General features: G+C 35.3%; 1 protein-coding gene across 2 annotated transcripts in view; it reads right to left on the bottom strand.

The window, feature by feature from the left end:
• Positions 1-5,533: 5,533 nt before the first annotated feature.
• TRIM69 (tripartite motif containing 69) overlaps positions 5,534-23,265 on the bottom strand; it is a 40,768-nt gene continuing 23,036 nt past the window's right edge. For both annotated transcript variants that reach the window (XM_051977233.1, XM_051977234.1), the window contains exons 5-7: positions 21,346-21,368; positions 21,135-21,259; positions 5,534-6,142 (exon numbers count right to left, since the gene is read on the bottom strand). In XM_051977233.1, the coding sequence (XP_051833193.1) occupies positions 5,580-6,142; positions 21,135-21,259; positions 21,346-21,368 (711 nt within the window). In that variant the 3' untranslated portion in view covers positions 5,534-5,579. The remainder of the gene's footprint in view (positions 6,143-21,134; positions 21,260-21,345; positions 21,369-23,265) is intronic.

Here is a 23,265-nt window from a genome sequence, read left to right as displayed (position 1 = left end):
GTCAAATGGTAGTTTACTAGCTTAATAATTCATCAGAGAATCATTCCCAAAATTCAGAACTCAAAACAATAATAGTTATAATCCTGAGAGATTAAATCTCAATAGCAAGTTTCACTAATCGGGTTTAAAATCTTAATCTATCCCATGTGCCAAGAACAAGAAAGCTATAAAGCATATTCATTAAACAATGAGACTATGATGCACTTAATATTAGATAATTTGCTGAATGGGTTTTGAAATAACCACTTTCAGAGAATTTGCAGTTAACCAGAAATCTAACAAATTTCTCTTAGAGGTTCCTTTCATTACTAAGTGGTAGAACCTTTGACATAGCATCTCAAATTACTTTGCCTTAAAACAACCACAGACTTGAAAAATAAAAACATTCAGGTATTAACACCATGTCTATGAGCTTTTCCTTTAAATAATAAAAACAATGTTAAAGTAATTTTATCTAACCAGTGTGGGGGAGAGAGGGATGGCAGAAGTAAGGAGGGGGATGAGCTCCAATAACTGTGTTTGTTCTCTCATTTCTAAGAAGCAACCACATCCAGTGGGGGGAAAAGGGGTTAAACCTTCTCCTTTTCTCAAACCAAGAGCTCTTTTCCTTTCTCCTTACCCCACTCCATGTGGTGTCTTTTCTAACTCCACTATGCTTTCTGACCTCATATCTTATAGTTAACACTTAAAGGTTTTAGCATGCACCAACTTCATGGGGTGTTTCCTTTCTCCTGGCAATAATGGAACTTGCCCTTTCCATCATTCTTATTAAAACCTCTTTCTATGTTCTTCCACTCTATTTCATTTTTACCATTCTTGGTGTTTATTCTATCCCTCCATTTTTAGGTCCTGGAACCACATCTTTTGGTGTCAGCCAAAACATCTACTCCTCTCTGTAATAAACTCTCATATCAATAATCCTTAACAATTTTAGGTTTCACTGTTATGACAATAATCTCAAATAACTTAATTAGCAATTTCACAATTTTCATAACCTATGTAATGTCTATTTGTCTATCACTTATCACAAAAATGGATAGGAATCCTCATGTTATTTACAGTCAGGTTTCCAATTTTAACAAATACATATCGATTGAGAAAAAATTATCTTAAAAATCATTATTTTTGCTTGTTAGATTCAGTCCTAACTAGATGTTCCATTCAGACTATCAATTTCTTTGGCAAATCAATCTGTCTTGTTCACCTTTTTAAAATATCTAAATAATTTTGGACCAAATTCCATAAAACATACATATGTCCAGCAGAGCTGACTAAATTTTAAAGCATAGCTCATAATTTTTACAAATTACTCAATATGCAATTTAGAAAGCAACATATTTTATCTATTTAGGAGATACAACATGTGACCTCTTTAGGTAAGTTACTAGAGAATTTTGTTTTAATAACCATTTTGTTCAACTTAAATCAAATACAGATTTAAATTTCTAGTAGCAATGCTACAATATTAACGCACAAATATTTCTGAAATTTTATTCCCAAACAATTGAAAGTAATTCTATCATATATCATTTAAATTTAAACACATAGTAATTTAGGTCACATTTTTGGGAGAAAACTCTTCTTCCCCCCTCAAAAACTTCATTCTTCTATTCTGTCCAAGATCTTTGAAATGGCAGTAAACTATCTGAGACCAAAGATAAGCCCCTGGAAGCAAAATGGCAATGGTTCCTATCTTCCTCCTTAAATTTTGTACTCTACCTTATGCACAACTGCCCCCAAGTGAAAATAAATCACACCCTTTTACAGAAACCAGAGTCTCCTGAAGTTGGGACTCTGGGGGTTGGGGAATATAGGGATTCATCTACAAAGAAACTGAGGCTGACTTCAGAGCATGGGATTTTGGGGGAGCCTACCGTTCTTTGGAGAGGCTGGACTGGACATAAGTCTACACGCAGTAACACTGGTCATTCTCAGTACCTTTTAGGGAGAGAAGCTTGAAAGCTTAAAAAAAAATTAAGTTTACTTTGCACAAGCACTTTTAAATCCCAAAATGGCCATTTCTTTTACTTTGTAATTCAGCTGAATGAGAAAAATATTAAAGACAAAGCACAGACTCACACCCATATACTGCTTTTAAATCCCTTACATATGATTTTAACTTTTGACATACCTAATCCTCAGAAGTTATGTGCTTGGGCCAAAAAGTATCTCCTCCTAGCTTACACCTAAGGGACTCACCCAATTTTCATTTTGTTTCTTAGGTTCATGCTCCATTTATTATTGGATGTCAATTACAAAGGAGTTGCCCCCTTCCCTCAATCACCTGGAGGGGCTTACTAAGACCTGCTCCTTTCAGGGCCCCCTTTCAAGCTTTCACATCAGGGTACCATATATACCTTGTATAATTGTTCCTCTTACTACCAACCAGGCTTTTTTCCTCTTTTTAATTTGTTGGAGCTTCTTCTGGTTTCTGCTCTGGTGAATCCTTCTCTTCAGCCTCCTACTTTTCCCACAACGGTATCTCCCCCATCAAGTCCAAAGACTATCAGGCTGCTCTCCCAATAGGCGTCTGCCTTTGGGAGTGAGGAGAGAGAGTTGCCAGTGAGAGAGCAAATCCTAGATGAGTCCCCAGAAAACTGCATGGGAGAGTGACCACCAGCCTAAAATAATTCTAATAGACCTTTCTCTGAGCCAGAGCAGAAAGCAGTTTATTTACTTTCTGTAGAAAAAAAGGCATTATCTCCATCAGCATAGTCTAATGGAATGAAGCAAAGGACAGGCAACAGAACAGAGTTTTTTATACCCTAAAACTTTATCACATCTTGGGTCCCAGCTGTACCTGACTTTCTCCATCCCCAGGGTAAAAATAGAGAGACTATAGATTATAAAATAGTTTGTGCCAAATTAAGCAAGGGTAGAGGCAAGGGAGGGGGGTTCCTGGAACTGTAACCTCAAACTGTGGCAGGGGTCAGTTCTCTGAAAAGATCTCATGTCGATCCCACATAACATCAGTTTCTGTAAGCTTCTCCAGGCCTCTGTGAAATCATCCTGCTGATTCCTTCTTACAGAACAATAATATTCCATAACATGCATATACCATAACTTATTCAGCCATTCTCCAATTGATGGGCATCCATTCAATTTCTAATTCCTTACCACTATAAAAAGGGTTGCCACAAACATTTTTCCACATGTGAGTCCTTTTCCCTCTTTTATGATCTCTTTGGGATACAGAACCAGTAGACACACTGCTGGATTAAAGAATATGCAGTTTTATAGCTCTTTTGATTATAGTTCCAAATTGCTCTCCAGAATGGTCAGGTCAGTTCACAATTCCACTAACAATGTATTAGTGTCCCAATTTTCCCCCATCCCCTTCAACATTTCTCATCTTTTCTTGTCATCCTAGTCCATTTGAGAGGTATATAGTGGTACTTCAGAGTTGTCTTAATTTGCATTCTTTATTCATGTTAATTTAGAGTACTTTTTCATATGACTAGAAATTGTTTTAATTTCTTTAGCTGAAAATTGCCGTTCGTCTCCTTTGACCATTTACCAATTTAAGAATGGCTTGCATTTTAAATTTGAATCAATTCTCTCTATATTTTAGAAATTAGATCTTTATCAGAACCCTTGATCCTTTTTTAAAAAACAAGTATTAAAATGTCAGTTTTAACAGTTATCTTTATGAAATTTAGACTCATTAGAGTACCTTTCCAGATAGAATTAAAGAGATTTTAAATTTTCATATGGGTAATTTTTGTTGTTATTTTAGGGAAAGGTAAGATTAGGAATGGTCCAGTGGACAATGGAAAGAAAATTTGGACAATAGAAGCATTGTCTAGGCACAGGTAGAATGTTATATAGTGTGTTTATGGGGAGAACAGGGAAGAAGAAAGAGAAGAGGGGAGGCAGGCACTGAATTTTGCCAGAAAGCACTGAGTGTTTGAGTACATATGAAAAGTGAAAGTGAGAAGGTGCCCTAAAATTAAATTTTAATCAACTTGTGGGCCACATACCTCTTTAAAGATGTACTTGTAGTGCCATGGAACTCAAGAGATAATTTGCTTCAGTAATAATAAGGGGAGAAGCAGCCTTTCTTTGATATTGAGGTCTATACAATTTCAAAAGACTCATGATGGAAAATGATATCCATATTCAAGGAAAAGAACTGGTAGAGTCTGAAAACAAAGAGAAGCATACTATTTTCACTGACTTTTTCATATTTTTCTCCTTTTGATCTTAGTTTTTCTTCTATAATATGGCACATCACTGCATATACTATTTCTTACCTTTTTTTAGGATGGGGGAAGGAAAGGTAGAAGAAAATTTGGAACTCAAAATTTTTTTAAACTGAATGTTAAACTGGGACACTAATGCATTGTTTGGTGGGGTTGTGAACTGATCCAGCCATTCTGGAGAGAAATTTGGAACTAAAAGGCCATAAAACTGCGCATATCCTTTGATCCAGCAATATCACTACTGGGTCTGTAAACCAAAGAGATCATAAAATAGGGAAAAGCATCTACATATGCAGAAATGTTTGTAGCAGCTCTTTTTGTGGTAGCTAGGAATCAGAAATAGAATAGATATTAATTGGGGATTAGCTAAATAAGTTATGGCCTATGAATATATTAGAATATTATTGTTCTCTAAGAAATGATGACTAGACGATTTTAGAAAAGCCTGGAAAGACTTACATAAATTGATGCTGAGTGAAATGAGCAGAACCACGAGAACATTGTATGCAATAACTGCAAGATTATGTGATGATCAAGTGTGATAGACTTAGCTCTTCTAGCAATTCACTAAGACAATTTCAATAAACTTTGAATGGAAAATGCCATCTGCATCTATAGAGAGCACTATGAAGATTGAATGTGAATCAGAGTGTGCCATTTTCACCTTTTTGTTGTTGTTTGCTTTTTTTCTCATCATTTCCCCCCTTTGTTCTGATTTTTCTTTCACAACATGATTAATATGGAAATGTTTAAAATGATTGTACATGTGTAGTCTATATCAAATTGTTACTGTCTAGGGGAGTAGGAAAGTAAGGGAGGGAGGGAGAAAAAAAATTTGAACTCAAAAATCTTTAAAAATTAATGTTGAAAACTGTCTTTACAGGTAATTGGAAAAAATAAAATATTATTTAAAAAGATATTGAGGCTTTATAAAATCCAAAAGAATAAAATGGACTCATTGAAAATCAGCTTATTAAGTCTGGCTTAATACAAGGATACATTTCTCAATAATTAGATATGCTAAATAGGCTACCTCAGAAGGTAATTCATTACTTTCACTAGAGATCAAGTTAGAGCTGAATGACCATTTTTCTTTATGTGTGTATGAATTCTGTATGTATGCAGCCATAGGAATTTATGTTAATGAATGGATTGAAGTGAAGGCTCTTTTAGCTTTAATATTTTCTGATTGCAATAAAATTGTCAAGTAAAGTTAAAACAGTGAAACTAAAACCTAATTTGTCAGGTTTCTACTATAGTTGTTTACTGTGGTTCCAATTAAGTGGGTCAACAGAGATAGAAGGCTGAAGAAATGAGTCATGAATCCAAGAAACTGCATCAGTACCTTTAATAAAGCTCTGAATCAACAAAGCAGCATTACTGCTTGTCTGAGCTTATGCCAAAGGGATGAATGATGCTCAGTGGCTCTATGTTATCTCCAGAATCATTCAGGCAGGGGCAGAAGTAGGGGAATAGTCTTTCAGTAAAGGTGTTGCTGAAGGTATATATGTGACTCATATCTTCAGCATTATAAAAGGACACCTGTCCCCCGTCATAATCCAAATATATTCCCACCTTGGTAAGGGTGTTTTGCAGTACCATACCAAAGGAAGGTACATCTAGAGCCTTTAGCTCAATACTGTTTCTTAGGCGGAGGAGCCAGAAACCATCCATAGGAGTTAGAGGACAACAGCCTTTCCGATTGATTGATTCTCTGACCACTCCCACTGTCCATTTGGTTTTCCTGGCTACTTCTACCTCCCAGTACCATTTTCCATTGGTGTAGCCTTCTACACCAAGCACTGCCACACTTGAGTCAAACCGCTCTGGATTGTCAGGAATCATCTGCTTAACATCACCATGCCACACACTGGTTCGGTCTTCAGATATCACCAAATTTGGGTGAGCTGTTACGGGGTCCAGAGTTATCAAACAGAGACCTAGAGGAAAAAAGATGATTCAAGACAAGAAGAAGGCTGGCCAAATGTGACTGTAACCTGCCTTGCTAGTAAAATGGCACAAACACACATCTCCCCTTTTAATATGGCATACACATTTAGACACAATGTCAGGCAAGTCAGACTAAGTTATCCTGAGTATTATACATGCACCAGTACAAAAGACCTCTGAAGGAAGGTGCTCTCTACCTCCAGAAAGAACTAATAAATAGAAGTATATATAGTACAGAATGTGTGGGTGTGGGTATGGGTGTATATGTGTGATCGCGTCTGTGTCTATGTCAAATGATGGCCTTAGAGGGTGGGAAGTAAGGAGAGGGAAGAAGACAGTTCAGAACTTAAAATTTAACAAAAAAAAAATAAAACAAATACCATAATGAGAATTTGGGGATTCATAATAAATTACTATCAAGATATATATGATTTAATAAAGAAAATACCAGCAAAAATAAGTGCTCATCTAGAAAGTATTCTCTCAGAAATTTGTGGTCCAGCTTATGAAGATAAGTGCTAAATTTGATTCATTAATTAAGACATAAAAGTCATCATAAAAGCTAGCTTCATAAACCATGGGTTGCAATCCCATATGAGATCACAATTAAATGTAGGGGTCACGAAATTATGACTTGTCAGTATATGTTTGATTTGTTTAGCTATATATAGCCCATATAATCTTTCAAAACTATGGAAAGGGGGCAAAGTTCATGACTAGAGAAGGAACAGAAAGGATTAAAAATGATATATGGACAATTTTGATTACTTAAACTTAAAAAGGTTTTCCATAAAGCCAATGCAGATAAAATTATGAGAAATAAATGAGAGAAATAAAATTTAAAGCAAATTTTCCTGATAAAAGTTTTACTTCCAAAACATAAAAAGAATTGATTCACATTTATAAGAATAAGAACCATTCTCTAACTTATAAAATGGTCAAATGACATGAATGGGCAATTTTCTAAGGAAGAAATCCAAAAAAGTGAGTAAATGGAAAAATGCTCCAAATATCCAATAACTAGAGAAATGCCAATTAAGGCAATTCTGAGACTCTACCTTATACCCATCAGATTTACAAAATTGACCAAAAAGAAAAGTGACAAATGTTGGAGGGACTGAAGGAAAACAACACTTAAGTGCTCTCTTAAAAACTTGTGAATTGTTGGAGCTTTTTTGGAAAATCAATTGAAACTTTAATAAAGCTCATTGTTAAACTGTGTATAGTCCTCCCCAGCAATAACACTATTAGATATATGTCCCAAAGAGATTGAAGAAGAAAAGGATCCATATGTACAAAAATCTGTAACATTGATCATCCTAGCCCTCACTACCACAAAGTCCAGATATATTGCTTTTCACTCCTCCCCAGGGTTCTTTGTTATCTTTAAGAGGGTTTAAAATAAAAAGTCTTTACATCATGGGTTCCAGCCCCCCACCAGAGGTGTTCCCTTTATGTATGGAGTAAGTCTTTGTACCCCAATTCCTTTTAGCCACTAACAGATTACCTTTTCAAAGGAATATTTGAAAGGTATATTAGCAAATATAAGATATACTTTCCCAACAAGTGGGATTTAATCTCCTCCCTTCTTAAACCATCTCTATCTCTGATTTAGTGGGGGATGGATTTAGATTCACAGTTTAGTTTGGTTCCTGTAGAGAACAGTTCCAAGTCCAAATTCCCCTTCAGGCTTAGGACACAGGCCCCCTGGCTTCTCTATGCTTCCTTGCTGGGCTGATTAGTTGCCCCATTCTGCCTGCAATATTGGATTCAAAGTTATTACGACTCCCACTCCCATATTTGGTGGCTCCAAAGGTGTTCACCACTGGTACCTCAAACTGAGGGCAAATGAAACAACAAAAACATCATCCCCAGGCCTTTTTCTAGGAATTGGGGTAAAGGAGAGGAAGAGCAGGGAAAGTCCTTCACTATTCATTCATTTAGCCATTCAATTCATGGTACCACGTTTCGGGGATATTTTGCTCTTTTCTCTCTATGTGCTACAATAAAGAACATGCAGGCAAAGTGATTATCTCAGTCTAGCTAATTGAAAGACATAGTCTTTTCAGGCTACACAGCCTATCAAAAGAGGCCCTCATCATGATAGGAGATATAGAGTGCCTCCATATTAATCTGGGCTTGTCTAGACAAGTCTCCTCATGAATATTTATAGCAGCTTTATTTGTTGTGGCAAAGAACTGGAGAGTCCATTACTTGAGGAAAACCTCAACAAAATATTATATATAAATGTAATATGCTTTTTTGCTATAAGAAATGATAAAAAGGAGGATTTCAGAGGAACTGGGCAAGATTTATATGAATTGATGCCCAGCAAAGAGAGCAGATCAAGGAAAACAGTTTACATGATAAAAACGTTATAAAGACAAATGACTTTGAAAGACTTAATTGATCAACACAATGATCAAGTATAATATTAGAAGATCAATGAAGAAGCATGCTAATCACCTCCTGACAGAGAGGTGATGGACTCAGAATACAAATTGAGACTTTTTTTTTTTTTTACATGGACAGCTTGGGAATTTATTTAACTTGACTCTGATATTTATTGTAGGTAGGTGGATAGAGCTGTATATCTGGAATCAGAAAGATCTGATGAGTTCAAATCCAATCTCATTCACTCACTACCTGTGTGATGGGGACAAGTGACTTAACCTCTGTTTGCCTTAATCCACTGGAGATGAAAATGGCAAGTTACACCAGTGTCTTTGTCAAGAAAACTCCATGAAAGGTCTTTTTAAATAGTATTTTATTTTTTCTAATTACATGAAAAGATAGTTTTCAACATTTTTTAAATAAAATTTTTGGTTCCAATTTTTTTCTCCCTCCTTCCCATCCCCTCCTTCCTAAAATATCAAGCAGTCTAATATAGATCATGTAAATGTATTTCCACATTATTTCATGTTATAAAAGAAAAAAATAAACAGAAACATGAAAAATATGAACAATAAAAAACAAAATGAAAATAACATACTTTGATCTGCATTCAGACTCCACAATTCTTTCTCTGGGTGTGAATAGTGTTTTCCAACATAATTCTTTTGGAATTTTCTTGGATAGTATTGCTAAGAAGAGCTAAGTCTGTTGTAATTGATTATTGCACAGTTCTATTATGGTGTACAATGTTCTCCTGGCTCTGCTTGATTCATTCAGCATCAGTTCCTGTAAATCTCTCCAGGCCTTTCTGAAATCATCCAGCTGGTAGTTTCTTATTGAACAAAAATATTCCATAACATTAATATACTTTAAGTTATTTAGCCATTCCCCAACTGATGGATATCCACTTAATTTCCAGTTCCTTGCCACTACAAAAAGGGTTGCTACAAACATTTCTGCTTATGTAGGTCCTTTCCTTTCTTTTATTATCTCCTTGGGATACAGACTCAACAGTGATACTGCCTGGATCAAAGGGTATGCACAGTTTGATAGCCTTTTGGACATTGTTCTCCAGAATGGCTAGATCAGTTCAGAACTCCACCAACCATGTATTATGTTCCAAGTTCCTCCACATCTTTTCTAACATTTATCATTTTCCTTTTCTGTCATATTAGTCAATCTGAGAAGTATGAGGTGGTCCCTCAAAATTGTTTTAATTTGCATTTCTCTAATCAATAGTGATTTAGATCATTTCCCCACAAGACTATAATTTCTTCCATATGACTATTTTTTCATTTGAAAACTGCCCATTTATATTCTTGGATCATTTTATCAGTTGAGAAATGACTTGTAGTCTTATAAATTTGACTTGAATTCTGTATGTATTTTAAAAGTCAGGCCTTTATCAGAAACGCTAGTTGTAAAAATTGTTTCCCATCTTTCTGCTTTCTTTCTAATCTTGGTTACATTGGTTTTATGTAAAACTTATCAAAATTATCCATTTTATATTTCATGTCTCTTAGTCAAATTCTTTTCTTCACAGATCTAACAGGTCAACCAACTATTCTTTGCTCTCCTGATTTACTTAAGGAGTCACACTTTATTTCTAAATCATGTATGCATTTTGGCCATATGGTGATATGTGGTGTGAGATGTTGGTCTTTGCTAATTTCTGCTATACTATTTTCCAGTTTTCCCAATTTTGGTCAAATAATGAGTTCTTCTGATGCTGAATGAAATGAACAGGACCAGGAGATCATTATATACTTCAACAATACTATATGATGATCAATTCTGATGGACATGGCCCTCTTCAACAATGAGATGATCCATATCAGTTCCTATAGAGCAGTAATGAATGGAATCAGCTACATCCAACAAAAGAACTCTGGGAAATGAGTATGAACCACTTCATAAAATTCCCAATCTATTTTTGTCCATCTGCATTTTTGATTTCCTTCACAGGTTAATTGTACACTATTTCAAAGTCTAATTCTTTTTGTACAGCAAAATAACTGTATGGACATGTATACATATATTGTATTTAACATATATTTTAACATATTTAACATGTATTGGAACAAAAGGTTTTGCAATTGTCAATGCTGAAAAATTACCCGTGCATATATCTTGTAAATAAAAAGCTATAATAAAAAAAATAATGAGTTCTTATTCCAGAAGCTGGAGTCTTTATAGTCATAGACTATTCCTATTCTAGATCCATCACTCATAGCCATTACCATATAGTTTTGATGATTGCTGCTTTATAATGTAGTTTTAGATCTGGTATGTCCAGGCCATCATCCTTTGTACTTTTTTTAAAAATTAATTCCCTTAATTTTCTTGACTTTCTAAATTAAATTTGTTATTTTCCTAGCTATGTATGATAATTTTTAGTCATTTGATTAGTATGACACTGAATTATATTAGTTAGGCCTACCCATGAGAAACTCGTATTTTCCCAGTTGTTTAGATCTGACTTTGTGTGAAAAGTTTTTTAAATATGTTCATATAGTTCTTGAATTTGTCTTGGCAAGTAGATTCCCAGATATTTTACATTGTCTATCATTATTTTAAAAGAAATTTGTTTCTACCTCTTGCTGCTAGGTTTTGTTGGTTAGAAATGACTTGTGTAGGTTTACTTTATATCCTGCTAAAGTTATTAATCATTTCACATAATTTTTAAAGTTTCTCCAGAATTGTCTGTTGCAAAGATAGTTTTGTTTCTTCACTGCTTGTTCTAATTCTTTCGATTTCTTTTTCTTCATTTATTAGCAAAGCTAACATTTCTAATATAATATTGATGATAATGGGCATCATTGTTTCATTCCTGATAATACTGGGAAAACTTCTAACATGTCCTCATATCAGATATGCTTGCTGCTGGTTTTAGATAGATGATATCTATCTTTTTAAGGATTTTAAGGAAAGCTCCATTTATTTCTATGCTCTCTGGTGTTTTTAAGAGGAATGGATGCTTTTTTGTCAAAAGCTATGATTTCTGTTGGGTTTTGTTATTACTATATGGTCAGTTATCCTAATAGTTTTCCTAATATTGAACTAGCCTTGAATTCCTGGTATGAATTCCTGGTATAAATACCACTTGGTATTTATACACCATGGTGTATTGCCTTGGTGATAAATTGCTATAATCTCTGCTTTTGACAAAAAGTCAAAAATCTTAAGAGTAAAAAATGAATAAAGTGGTTAGAAAGGTGATCTAGAAATACCAGAACTAACTATTCTGTACTATCTCTAACATTTTATTTGAAATTTTGGCCATCGGTGTTCATTAGGGAAATTGGTATATATAATTTTCTTTCTCTGCTTTGACTCTACCTGATTTAGGTATCAGCACCATTTTTATGTCATAAAAGGACTGTATTCAGTGTGTATATTTTATTTCAAAAGTATTTCTTATAAAAATCTTGTTATAGGATTCTGGTTTTTAATCCACTCTGCTATTTGCTTCTGTTTTATGGGAAAGTTCATCCCAATCACATCCACTGTTAAGATTTCTAAATATGTCTTTCCCTCCATCCTATTTTCTGTTTATATTTCTCTCTCTCCTTTCATCCTCTCTCCTCACCATTGTTTTGCTTCTGACCACCACATTCCTCAATCTTCCCTCCCTTCTATCACACACACTCCCTTTTTCTTTTCCCTTTCCTTTCCTACTTCCCCCTAGGGTTAAGATAGATTTCTTTATCCAACTGAAGGTGTATATTATTATTTCCTCTTTGAACTAAACCCAATGGCATTAAGGTTCAAACAATGCTTACTACCCTCTCTCTTCTTTCTTTCTACTCTAATAAGTCTTTCATACTTTATGTAATATAATTTACCTCCTTCTGTCTCTCCTTTTCTCCCACCTTTTTAAAATAATTTTTTAAATCATCACATCAAAATCAACTTATACCCATACCTTCTGTCTAAATATTTTTAACTGCCCTAATAAAGATGCATTTCCTAAAAAGTTACAAATATCTTTTCATATAGAGATGTAAACTGTTTAACATTATTGAATACCATGAGTTTTTTTTTCTTGTTTACTTTTTTATGCTTCTCCCAAGTTTTATATTTAAGGATCAGATTTTCTGTTCAGTTCTGGTCTTTTCATTAGCTAAGTTTGAAAGTACTCTATTTTATTGAATATTCATTTTTCTATCTTGAAAGATTATGCTCAAATTTTCTAGGTAGTTGAGTCTTGGTTGTAATCCTTGGATCTTTTGCTTTCTAGAATATTATATTCTAAGTCTTCTAATCCTTTAATATAGAAGTTGCTAAATCCTTACTGTGACTTCTTGATATTTGAATTTCTTTCTGACTGCTTGTAGTATTTTCTCTTTGACCTGATAGATTTGGACTTTGGCTACAATATTCATTATAGTTTTCATATTGGGGTCTCTTTTAGGAGGTAATTATTTCAATGACAATACCTTTTGGTTCATGGATATTGGGGAAGTTTTCCTTGATAATTTCTTGAAAAATGCTGTCCATGCTCTTTTTTGGTCATTGCTTTCAGATAGTCCAATTGTAGTGTCCAGACTAGTTTTCTGGAAGATCTCTGTGTGGGCCTTGGTCTTAGGTGGAGAAGTGATAAAGGCAGGAGGATGGTCAAGGATGGAGTCTGGAGTCTCAAGTCTGTGTCTGAGTCTGAGATTGAGCTTGAGCTCTCATCTCCAGTCCTCTCAGCCCTTAAATACCTTAGTATGATTACATCACTACAGCACACTAAGCATGATTGTAGAACTATTACAGCACCATATCACACTAAATATATACCAACTAGAATGGTTACATCAATTCCTCATTATATCATCATTATATTACACTAAGTATATATGTCACACTGAGTAAACACCCTGCTGTAAGTATCTTTGCTTCAAGTATATTTTCTCAGAGTTCCTCAATATTTGCAGTCCTCTACATCAATAATTCTTAAATTATCTCTCATAGATCTGTTTTCCAAGTCAGATATTCTTCTATTTTTTTCTTTTTTAAAATTTTGTTTGACAGATTCTTGATCTCTTTAAGAGTCATAAGTTTCTACTTGCCCAATTCCAGTTTTTAAGCAATTCTTTTCTTCAGTTAACTTTGTACCTCCTTATCCATTTGACCAATTTTACTTCTTAAGGAATAGTTTTCTTCAGTGGATTTTCCCCCCATTTGGGCAGTTCTATTTTTTTAAGAGTTGTTTTCTTCAGTCACTTTTTGTGCTTTCTTGTCTAAGTTGTTGATTCTTTTTCATAACTTTCATAACTCTTGCAAAACTGTCATTTATTTTACTAATTTTTCTTTTATCTCTTTTACTTGATTTTAAAAATCCTTTTTGAGGTCTTCCAAAATGATGTTTTGGGCTTGAATCAAATTCTTTTTGCCCTTTGAGGCTTTATATGTAGACATTTTGATATTAATGTTCTCTTCTGGTTTGGGGTTTGGATCTTCTGTATGACATAGTAACTTTCTATGGTCAATGGCTCGTTTTAGTTTTTTGACAATTTTTAAAAGTTGACCTCTGTTTCTGGGGTACAGAGGGCACTGTTCCAAGCTTCCTACATTGGAGGTTAGGAATCTGGTCACTAATTTTCTGTGCTGGGGACCTCTGGGCCTGGCAGCTTTGTCCACTGTGCTAGGATGGCCCAGCCTAGTTGTCCTCTTATACCCTGGGTTCTAAGACTGGCAGTTGGACTGCTGCACTGAGACTCGAGGCCTCATGGCTAGCCTTTGTACTAGTCCTCTTCTGGTTAAAAGCTTGCCTATACACACTTCTGTGGTGTGCTCTTTTACCCAAGTGAGACGGATCTTCTTTGAAGCCCTTCTAACTTATCTTAGGCTGGAAAATTGTTTCATTCTGCCTTTTTGTAGATTTTGTCACTCAAGGATTCTTTCAGAGGCTTGATTTAACATTACTTCTGAGGGAAACTAGGAAGAGTTCAGCTAACTTCTTGGCTACTTTCCACCATCTTGGCTCTCCATTGACAATGTCAATGTGCTATGGGCACAAAGTATTAGACAATACTGAACAAATGAACAACAACAGTACTTATTTATTAGAAGGATTTTGAATTTTTTATTGAAGTGGGAGGGAGGGAAATAATTTTTAAAATTAAAAAATGTTTAATTTTTGAAGTTGGTATTTAAAATGTAATAATTAAAAATATTTTTGAGGGGGATATTTGGATTAGAGATAAAACTAAAGATTTGGAGATAAGAAGATAGTAAGGAAATTTTCTGGAGAAAGTGTTACTTCATTTTTAGTACTAATTTTTGTAATACTTCAAGACTGATCAACAGTCCAACAATTAAAGAATGGTTGAACAAAATATTATGTTATTGTAATGGAATATAATTCTATTAAAAACTATATGGTATATATAAGTAAGCTTCTTAAGAGGCAGTGATTATTTTGCTTTTGTCTTTGTGCCCTCAATGAACTTCTATCTTTTTTTCTCCCTTTTTTTGGATCCAGATTTATGATTTTGTCTTTGTAGTAATCTCTAAGTAAGGAACTTCTTTTACCAATTCTGATTGGTTGTTTCTCTGTAATTTGTAGTCTTAAGAGTTGCCAAGGGAAAGGGATATAAAGAGATGCCTTGGGTCAGTATGTATCTCAAAAGGCAAGAATTGAGCCTAAATTTTCCTGATTTTGACACTGGCTCTCTATTCACTACACTGAAGTACTTTGCAACTTTGGTCTTATTAAATGTTTATTGATTGCTTGAATTATACAAGAAAACACGAGGAGACCCATGTGAAGTGATATAAAATGAGAGAAGTAGAATTAGAACTATATTATATTTGCATTGACTATAACCATATGTGAGTTTGGAGGAGGGGCTCGCTTACACATATCTAAATCATCTAGGATAGAGGCATTCTTGAGTCCCCAACTCCATGGAAGGTGAAAGTTTTCTTTAATTGGCTGTGTAACTAGAAATACTGTATTTTTAAAACCAGTCAAACTATAAGTTTTGTTCTGTCTTGAACTCTTATCTGCTACAAGACTTCTTTCCTCTGATCCCTCATTTACTCTAGCTTCAAGAAAGGGGCCTGGAAATTTTTCTGTTAAATTTCATTTTTTAGTTTCTCAATTTTAGATGCCTGGTGATTATTCCAAGTGGATCTACCAAACCTGAGAGTTCAAGTCATGATGACTTTAAGGCCAATATTTTAGTCAGAGTATTTTTAACCAACTGGCATGAAGAAAAGCTAGGGTGTCTTGGACTTAAGCTTTGAGGGGATTTGAACTTTGAATTGGCACTGTGCTTTTTAGGAACCAAGCTAAGCTATGAACCTAATTTCCTTTTTCTCTTCTAGTGGGATGGAGCAATGAGAAAGGAAGTTGTTGTTGTTCACTTGTTTTTCAGTCATATCTAACTCTTTGTGACTTCCTTTGGAGTTTTCTTGGCAGAGACACTAGAGTGCTTTGCAGTTTCCTTCTTTTCCAGATGAGAAACTGAGGCAAATGAGGTTAAGATGACTTGTACAGGGGTTATGCAGCTAAAAGAATCTGAGGCCAGATTTGAATTGAGGAAGATGAGTCTTCCTGATTCCAGACCAGGCACTATCTATTACCTAGTTGCCCTAGGGGGAGGAGGATTAAGGACCAAATGTTGAGAACATAAATTTATATATTCCTTTGTAACCACTGTTAAGTGGTTAAAAAGAACTGGGATACAGGGGACCTATGTGATTTGGGGGAATAAGAAAGAGTACTGCTAAGAGTGATATGAATAGAAAAATAAGTATAGCATATCAAAAAAAAATTTTAAATGCACAGAAGCAAACTGAATGTATTATAGAAGGAGACAGTTAAGCAGAACAGCTTGGAACTAAAATTTAATTGTTACATGAGACCCACAGTTTCGTATAAAATCCTCTTTGCTCTTTACATATGGAAAATTGGAAAAGAATTTAGTAGATATATTGTCCAATCCATATATGAATGAATCCTCATTATAATATAATCTTCATAAAAGACCTCCAACCCATTGCCTCTAGTGGCAACTTTTTTCAATTTGGATCCTACTGATGGTTAGAAGTTTTTCCTGATATAAAACTTAAATATAACCTCTCCTCAATATGACAGGCTCTAACCTCAACCCTTCAAATACTTGTTTTCAAATACTTGTGACTCTTCTCTCATCAATAACTTCCTGCCATCTTCTCTTTTCCAGGTTAAACATCCTTAGCTCTTTCAACCCGTTATCATATGATACAAATTCAAAGCCCTTAACCATCCATCTTGGTTGTCCAGTTCCTAGGTATCCTTCAGTTAATCAGTGTCTTTAAATTATGGCACCTAGAACTGAGCATAGTATCATATTATGTCTAACAAAAACAGGGTGCAGTGGAACTATCATTTTCCAATTTCTGGAAGCTATGCTCTTCTTAATGCAGCCCCAAATCACATTAAATCTTTTTGGCTATCATCTTATTGCTGATTCATATTGAATTTGCAGTCTACTAAAACTTCAAGATTTTTTTTTAGAACTAGAAATATCTCCCCAAGTTTATACTTATAAAGTTGATTATTTTTATGCCCAAGTACAAGACTTTATATTTATCCCTGTCAAATGTAATCTTATTCAGGTCATTCCAATGCTTTAACCTGTCAAGATCATTAGCTCCTCCCATTGTGTCATCCCCAAATTTGATGAGCATACAATCTATTTCTTTTTCCAAATCATTGATAGAGAGGCAAAATCAAGACTGAAGAATGAAGTCAACACCTTGTTGAGTTCTCTCAATTACAAAAATTATTTTACAAAAACTTTTTAAAAAAATGTAATCTAAATTTAATCAATCAAATCAAATAAGCAGGAAAACTCACAAAAATCCAGAGTGAGTCATCTTTCCAGCCCATGGAGCTTAATAAGACAGAAGGAGCTGGGTTGAGAGCTAGCTGGAAGCATGGCACAGCTGTGCATGTACAGCTTTGAGCTGTAAGGTGGCAGCAGCAGTAGCAGACAAGCTTCTGGAAGTGGAAAGGAGACTGAATACATGATAAGAAAGGGATTCCACTGGATCCCTAAACTAGTGTAGGATCAGACGCTATTTAGCTGCTATGTCATTCTTTACACACAATTCCAAGGCAGAGAGGAATAGCCATAGTCACAAGGCAGCAGGCCCCCTAGTTGTGGAAAGACCAGAATACAGGCCAGGAGGGCAAAATGACCAGACCTTTCCCTGAATTACACCACTTTGAAAGCTCTGTAAACTTAAAAATGCCTACAGAGTTGTAAAAACATCAGAAGCTCGTAAAGGCAGGGGCTCTGGTTATATATTCCTTACTGCTTCTCTCTCCCCAACAGGGCCCAGTTTTACCAAGAAGTCCAAAGTCAAGAAATATAATGGGGAAATGAGCAAATAGAACAAAATAATAAAAAAAAACCTGACCATAAAAAATGTTAGAGGACATTGATTTGAAAACATTTGCAAAGCCTCAAAGAAAACTTCAGATTAGACAAAATCCCAGCTAGAATTCTTTGAAGAGCTAAAGAAAAAGATTTTTTTTAAAGGAAAAAAAAATTATGAGATATCAAGAAGCAATAAAATTAAAAAGAATGAAAAATAGAAAAATGTGAAATAGAGGAAAATTTTTTTTTAAAGACCTAAACAGCATATTCAAGAAATTAAAGGAAAACTGCCCAGATATCTTGGAACAAGAAGGCAAAATAGAAATTGGAAGAATCTACTGATCATCTCCTAAAAGAAATCCCAAAATAAAATCACCAAATAAAAACCATAAAGGAGGCAGGGCTGAGGAAGGAGGAAGATAGTAATCAGACCTTGCCCTTGACAGAAATTATTTTTTCTCCCATATTAATAGCCAGTTATTGAATTAGGAGACTATGGTTTCCCCCTTCCTTTCCTCATTTAGAAATAGGCTCTTGTAGGTTATTCAGACAGCCTTTGAAAGTGCAGAGCTCATAATGACATAAAACTAAACAACTGGAAAACTCAGATCTGATCAAAAGGTAAGGAATTTTAATTAGGTGAATTGATGGATTCTAGCCCATTGGGTTTTACTCAATTAGGTTTGGGTAAAAGTGGATTCCCTCTTTTGTTTAGATTGCCCTAGGATATAAATGGATATAAATAAGTCTTTGACCAACACTGAATGATCAGTCATACCCCCCAGATCCTCATTAGAATAAGCCCATTTTTATTATAATATTCACTCTCATTACTTATTAACCAAAGTTGATTTCAACTCTCAGGTTGAGAGTTCACTCTTCCAAGAGCATATAAGCATTGAGTGGGTTCCATAACAAATCTTTAGCATTTGGGAGTAACAAAGATTTTTTTTTTTTTTTTTTTTTTTTTTGCTGAGGCAATTGGGATTAAGTAACTTGCTCAGGGTCACGCAGCCAGAAACTGTTAAGTGTCTGAGGTCAAATTTGAACTCGGGTCCTTCTAATTTCATAGCTTGTAAGTATTAAATTTTTTTTATTAATTATTCTAGCATGATTAATAAGATAATTTCCTGAATATAAACTGCTTGCATTTTTGATTTTTTTCCCAGGTTATTTATACCTTCTGAATTCAATTCTCCCTGTGCAACAAGAGAACTGTTCGGTTCTGCACACATATATTGTATCCAGGATATACTGTAACCTATTCAACATGTAAAGGACTGCTTGCCATCTGGGGGAAGGGGTGGAGGGAGGGAAACTATCAACTTTCTTATATATCATACTCCGGATGTGGCCAATTTGGGAGCACTAAAAGCTTATAGATCTACAATCTGAGCTATCCCTGAGATTGTGTATCAACACACTACTCAGTATATCCTTAAGAAAGCAACAAAAAGACCAGTCCAGTTCTTCCTTTCAAATGTGCACAGAGCTCAGCCTCTAGATTCAAATCTGATGTCAAAAAGTTTTCTGGAAAAATGAGCCAAAAAAAGCTATTGTGGTACTACTATGTCTCTCTTTTCAACTCACTATCCCATTCTCCACAATGGTTCTTCCAAACCTTTTCATCCCTCTACTCTGAAGGACTTATGATGAGAAATGCTGTCCATACCCAAAGAAAGAATTGGCTGTGTCTGAATACAGATTGAAGCATACTTTAAAAAACTTTTAAACTTTATTATTTTTGAGGGTTTAGGGGGAATAACAAGGTGGAGATCTAAGTTTTCTTTCACAACATGACTTATGAAAATGTTTTGTATAGCTTCATATGTTCCTTCTCAAAGGAGAAGGGGAGGAAGAACAGGAATCTAGAATGTAAAGTTTTAAAAACAAATGTTAATTGTTTTACATGTAACTGTAATGTTATATGTAATGTAATATCAAATAAGTGGGAAAAAATTACAGTTACTATTCACAGCTACGCCTACGGAGAGAATTTTTAACCAAATAAGGGTTAGAGGTGATTATACATGAAAAAATGTACAATTACAATTTGTGGTAGGAAAACAGTTCCTGATGTAGCTTCCTAGTCTGGGAGCATAAGGTCCCAAACTCACAAAGTCACTGCCTCTCAACTTAGGGGGTGCTCAAGACCTCCATAAGTCACTATACCTTAATGACTAAGCAGATATGCTTCCAGATGGAGTCTGGGGTGGGGAGCCACTTTCAGAAAAGCTAAATGCCACTTTATTGCATATTCTTGCTATGTTGAAACAAAATAAAATTCTAATTTTGTTAAATGTTTAGTGCCTTGTAAGTTCCTCATTTTTCCCTATCATCAAACCCACACAAAAATGGCACTGGCTTTGGAGCTGGTTGACAACATTTATGGTTGGTAGGATCAGATAGTGGGATGGTGCCTGATTGCTTGTTCCTAGAATTTACTGAGCATGTATAGGGAGCCCACTGTTACCTCTGGAGCCTGAAAGTATAAACTGGGCTGGTACATACAGGAACAAGATTTTAAAAAGTACAGGGGCCCCAAAGTAAGCACTTCTTTCCTGATGAGGGGAAGAGAATGAAAGACTGGTTCCTGCTGAGAAAGGAGCCATGAGACTGGAGACAGGAAACAAGACTTAAAGCAACAACTATACAAACACTATATGAACTAGAGACATTTCCCAATAAATAAGTTATCCACAGATAGGAATAGGCAGCTTGGAAAAGAAGAATTGCAGCTCTTAACAACTTTATGAAGGAATATTTCAAATCAGTAATAGAGAAATACAAATTAAATCACCTCAGAGGGCTATCCTCAAACCAATCAAATTTGTAAAAGACAAATTGGTAAGTGTTGGAAGGATTATAAAAAGACAAATGAACTAAATTTTCATCAGTGAGGGAGTTGTGAATTGGTCCAACCATTCTGGAGTACAAAAAAGTAAATGAACTATGCAGACCATTTGGCTCATCTATCCCAATAAGGCCAAAGAAAAGAAAAGTTCCAAATATACATATGTTAATACATACACACATATATGCATACGTAAATGTGTGTGTTTATAACAGCATTTTTTGTTGTAATAAGATACTGAAAACAGCAGGTATCTAAAAAATGGCTGAATAAATTAGAGAATGGCTGAATAAATTGTAGGAGCACACAGAATACCCCAGGTGGATAAGGGATTAATTGCCCCCGGAAAAAAAAGCCACATTCCCATGGTACCTGGACAGAGAATGGCTTGCATTTCTTTCCATGTCATGTACTGGATAGGGCCCTTGAACTTGCCCAGGCTCAGATCCCTGGAATTGAAGTCTCTGGGGGTTAATACTTCAATTCCTTTCTCCAAGCTGAAAGGGAACACAAATCACCTCTTCTTAGATAGTCATCAAAGACCCAGATAAAGACAATAAGAACACTAAAAAGTAATACTTACCTACCCAAGAAGGCTTTAATGTCCTAGGACAGAAAAAGAGAGACAGATATCAGCTGCATTTCTGTTGGTGATATTGGTCATCACCTGAATTTGGTCATGTAAGCCTCTGTTTAAGAAATAAAAATAGCCCTTTCCCACTTATGCTTTTTATGACTCCATAAACTCTTCCTGTTCCAGAAACATCTGTTATTTTCTAGTCTGACCTAGAAGTTTAACCTGTTTCATGAGAATTGCCAGCTGTTCATAGCATATGGGGAAACAACTAATTAGTTTCCCTTTGAAAGTTCCCTCAGTCGGGGATGCGGGAAAACGGGGACACTGATGCATTGTTGGTGGAGTTGTGAACGAATCCAGCCATTCTGGAGAGCAATCTGGAATTATGCCCAAAAAGTTATCAAACTGTGCATACCCTTTGATCCAGCAGTGTTTCTATTGGGCTTATACCCCAAAGAGATACTAAAAAAGGGAAAGGGACCGGTATGTGCCAAAATGTTTGTAGCAGCCCTGTTTGTAGTGGCTAGAAACTGGAAAATGAATGGATGCCCATCAATTGGAGAATGGCTGGGCAAATTGTGGTATATGAATGTTATGGAATATTATTGCTCTGTAAGGAATGACCAGCAGGATGAATACAGAGAGGCTTGGAGAGACCTACATGGACTGATGCTAAGTGAGATGAGCAGAACCAGGAGATCATTATACACTTCGACAACGATATTGTATGAGGATGTATTCTGATGGAAGTGGATTTCTCTGACAAAGAGACTTAACTGAGTTTCATTGGATAAATGATGGACAGAAACAGCTACACCCAAAGAAGGAATACTGGGAAATGAATGTGAACTATTTGATTTTTGATTTTCTTCCCGAGTTATTTTTACCTTCTGAATCCAATTCTCCCTGTGCAGCGGGAGAACTGTTCGGTTCTGCAAATATGTATTGTATCTAGGATATACTGTAACATATTTAACATATATAGGACTGCTTGCCATCTTGGGGGGGGAGGAGGGAGGGAGGGGAAAAAACGAAACATAAGTGATTGCAAGGGATAATGTTGTGTAAAAATTATCCTGGCATGGATTCTGTCAATACAAAGTTATTATTAAATAAAATTAAATTAAAAAAAAAAAAGAAATTTCCCTCAGTCAATATACTCAAAGAAATAATTCAAACAGACCTTAGAAACTTTTTATTACCAGGAACTAGTCTCATCTTTCTTGACCTATCTACTACATTTGATACTGATTGACCATTCTCTTCGCCTGGTTATTGTCTCTGGGTTTTTAATGGTTCTCCTACCTGCTTGACATTTCTTCTCAGTCTTCTTTGCTATTTTATCCCCCAATTATGGGTATTTCTCAAGGCACTGTCTTGGTCCTCTTTATTTACCTACACTCTCTCTTCTGGTACTTCATCACCTTCCATGGGTTTATCATCACTTTGCCAATGTGTCTAGCCCCCAAGTTCCTTCCCTTTACCAATTCATTAACAACCTACTGGATGTTCCAAACAGTATGTCCTGGAGACATCTCAGAATCAACCTTTTTAAAACAGAACTCATCATCTTCCACCAACGCTAAACCTCTTCCATATTATTTTCTTTCTATCAAAGCTACTCTCATTCTTCTAGTTACCAATATTTGTAGCATTAATATTATCCTTGACTCCTCACTCTCCCTCATTCCATGTATCCAGTGCTGCTAAATCTTAATATTTCTATCTCAACAGCTCTTACATTCAAACTCTTCTCTTTGCTCATACATCCACTACTTTAGTAGTAGTGGCCCTTGTCAACTCAGCTTTCTATTTGTTATTCTTTCCCTCAAGAATCCCTTCACTCTAGTCCATTCTCTATACTGCTCCCTAAAATGAGCCTTTAAGCATAAATCTATGACACTTCTCTATTAATCAAGTTCAGTG

The sequence above is a fragment of the Antechinus flavipes genome, chromosome 2, assembly GCF_016432865.1.
Source record: "Antechinus flavipes isolate AdamAnt ecotype Samford, QLD, Australia chromosome 2, AdamAnt_v2, whole genome shotgun sequence".
NCBI classification, from domain to species: Eukaryota; Metazoa; Chordata; class Mammalia; order Dasyuromorphia; family Dasyuridae; genus Antechinus; species Antechinus flavipes.
The sequence above is the reverse complement of the archived record's forward strand: the minus strand, read 5'-3'. Positions and strand labels throughout refer to the sequence as shown.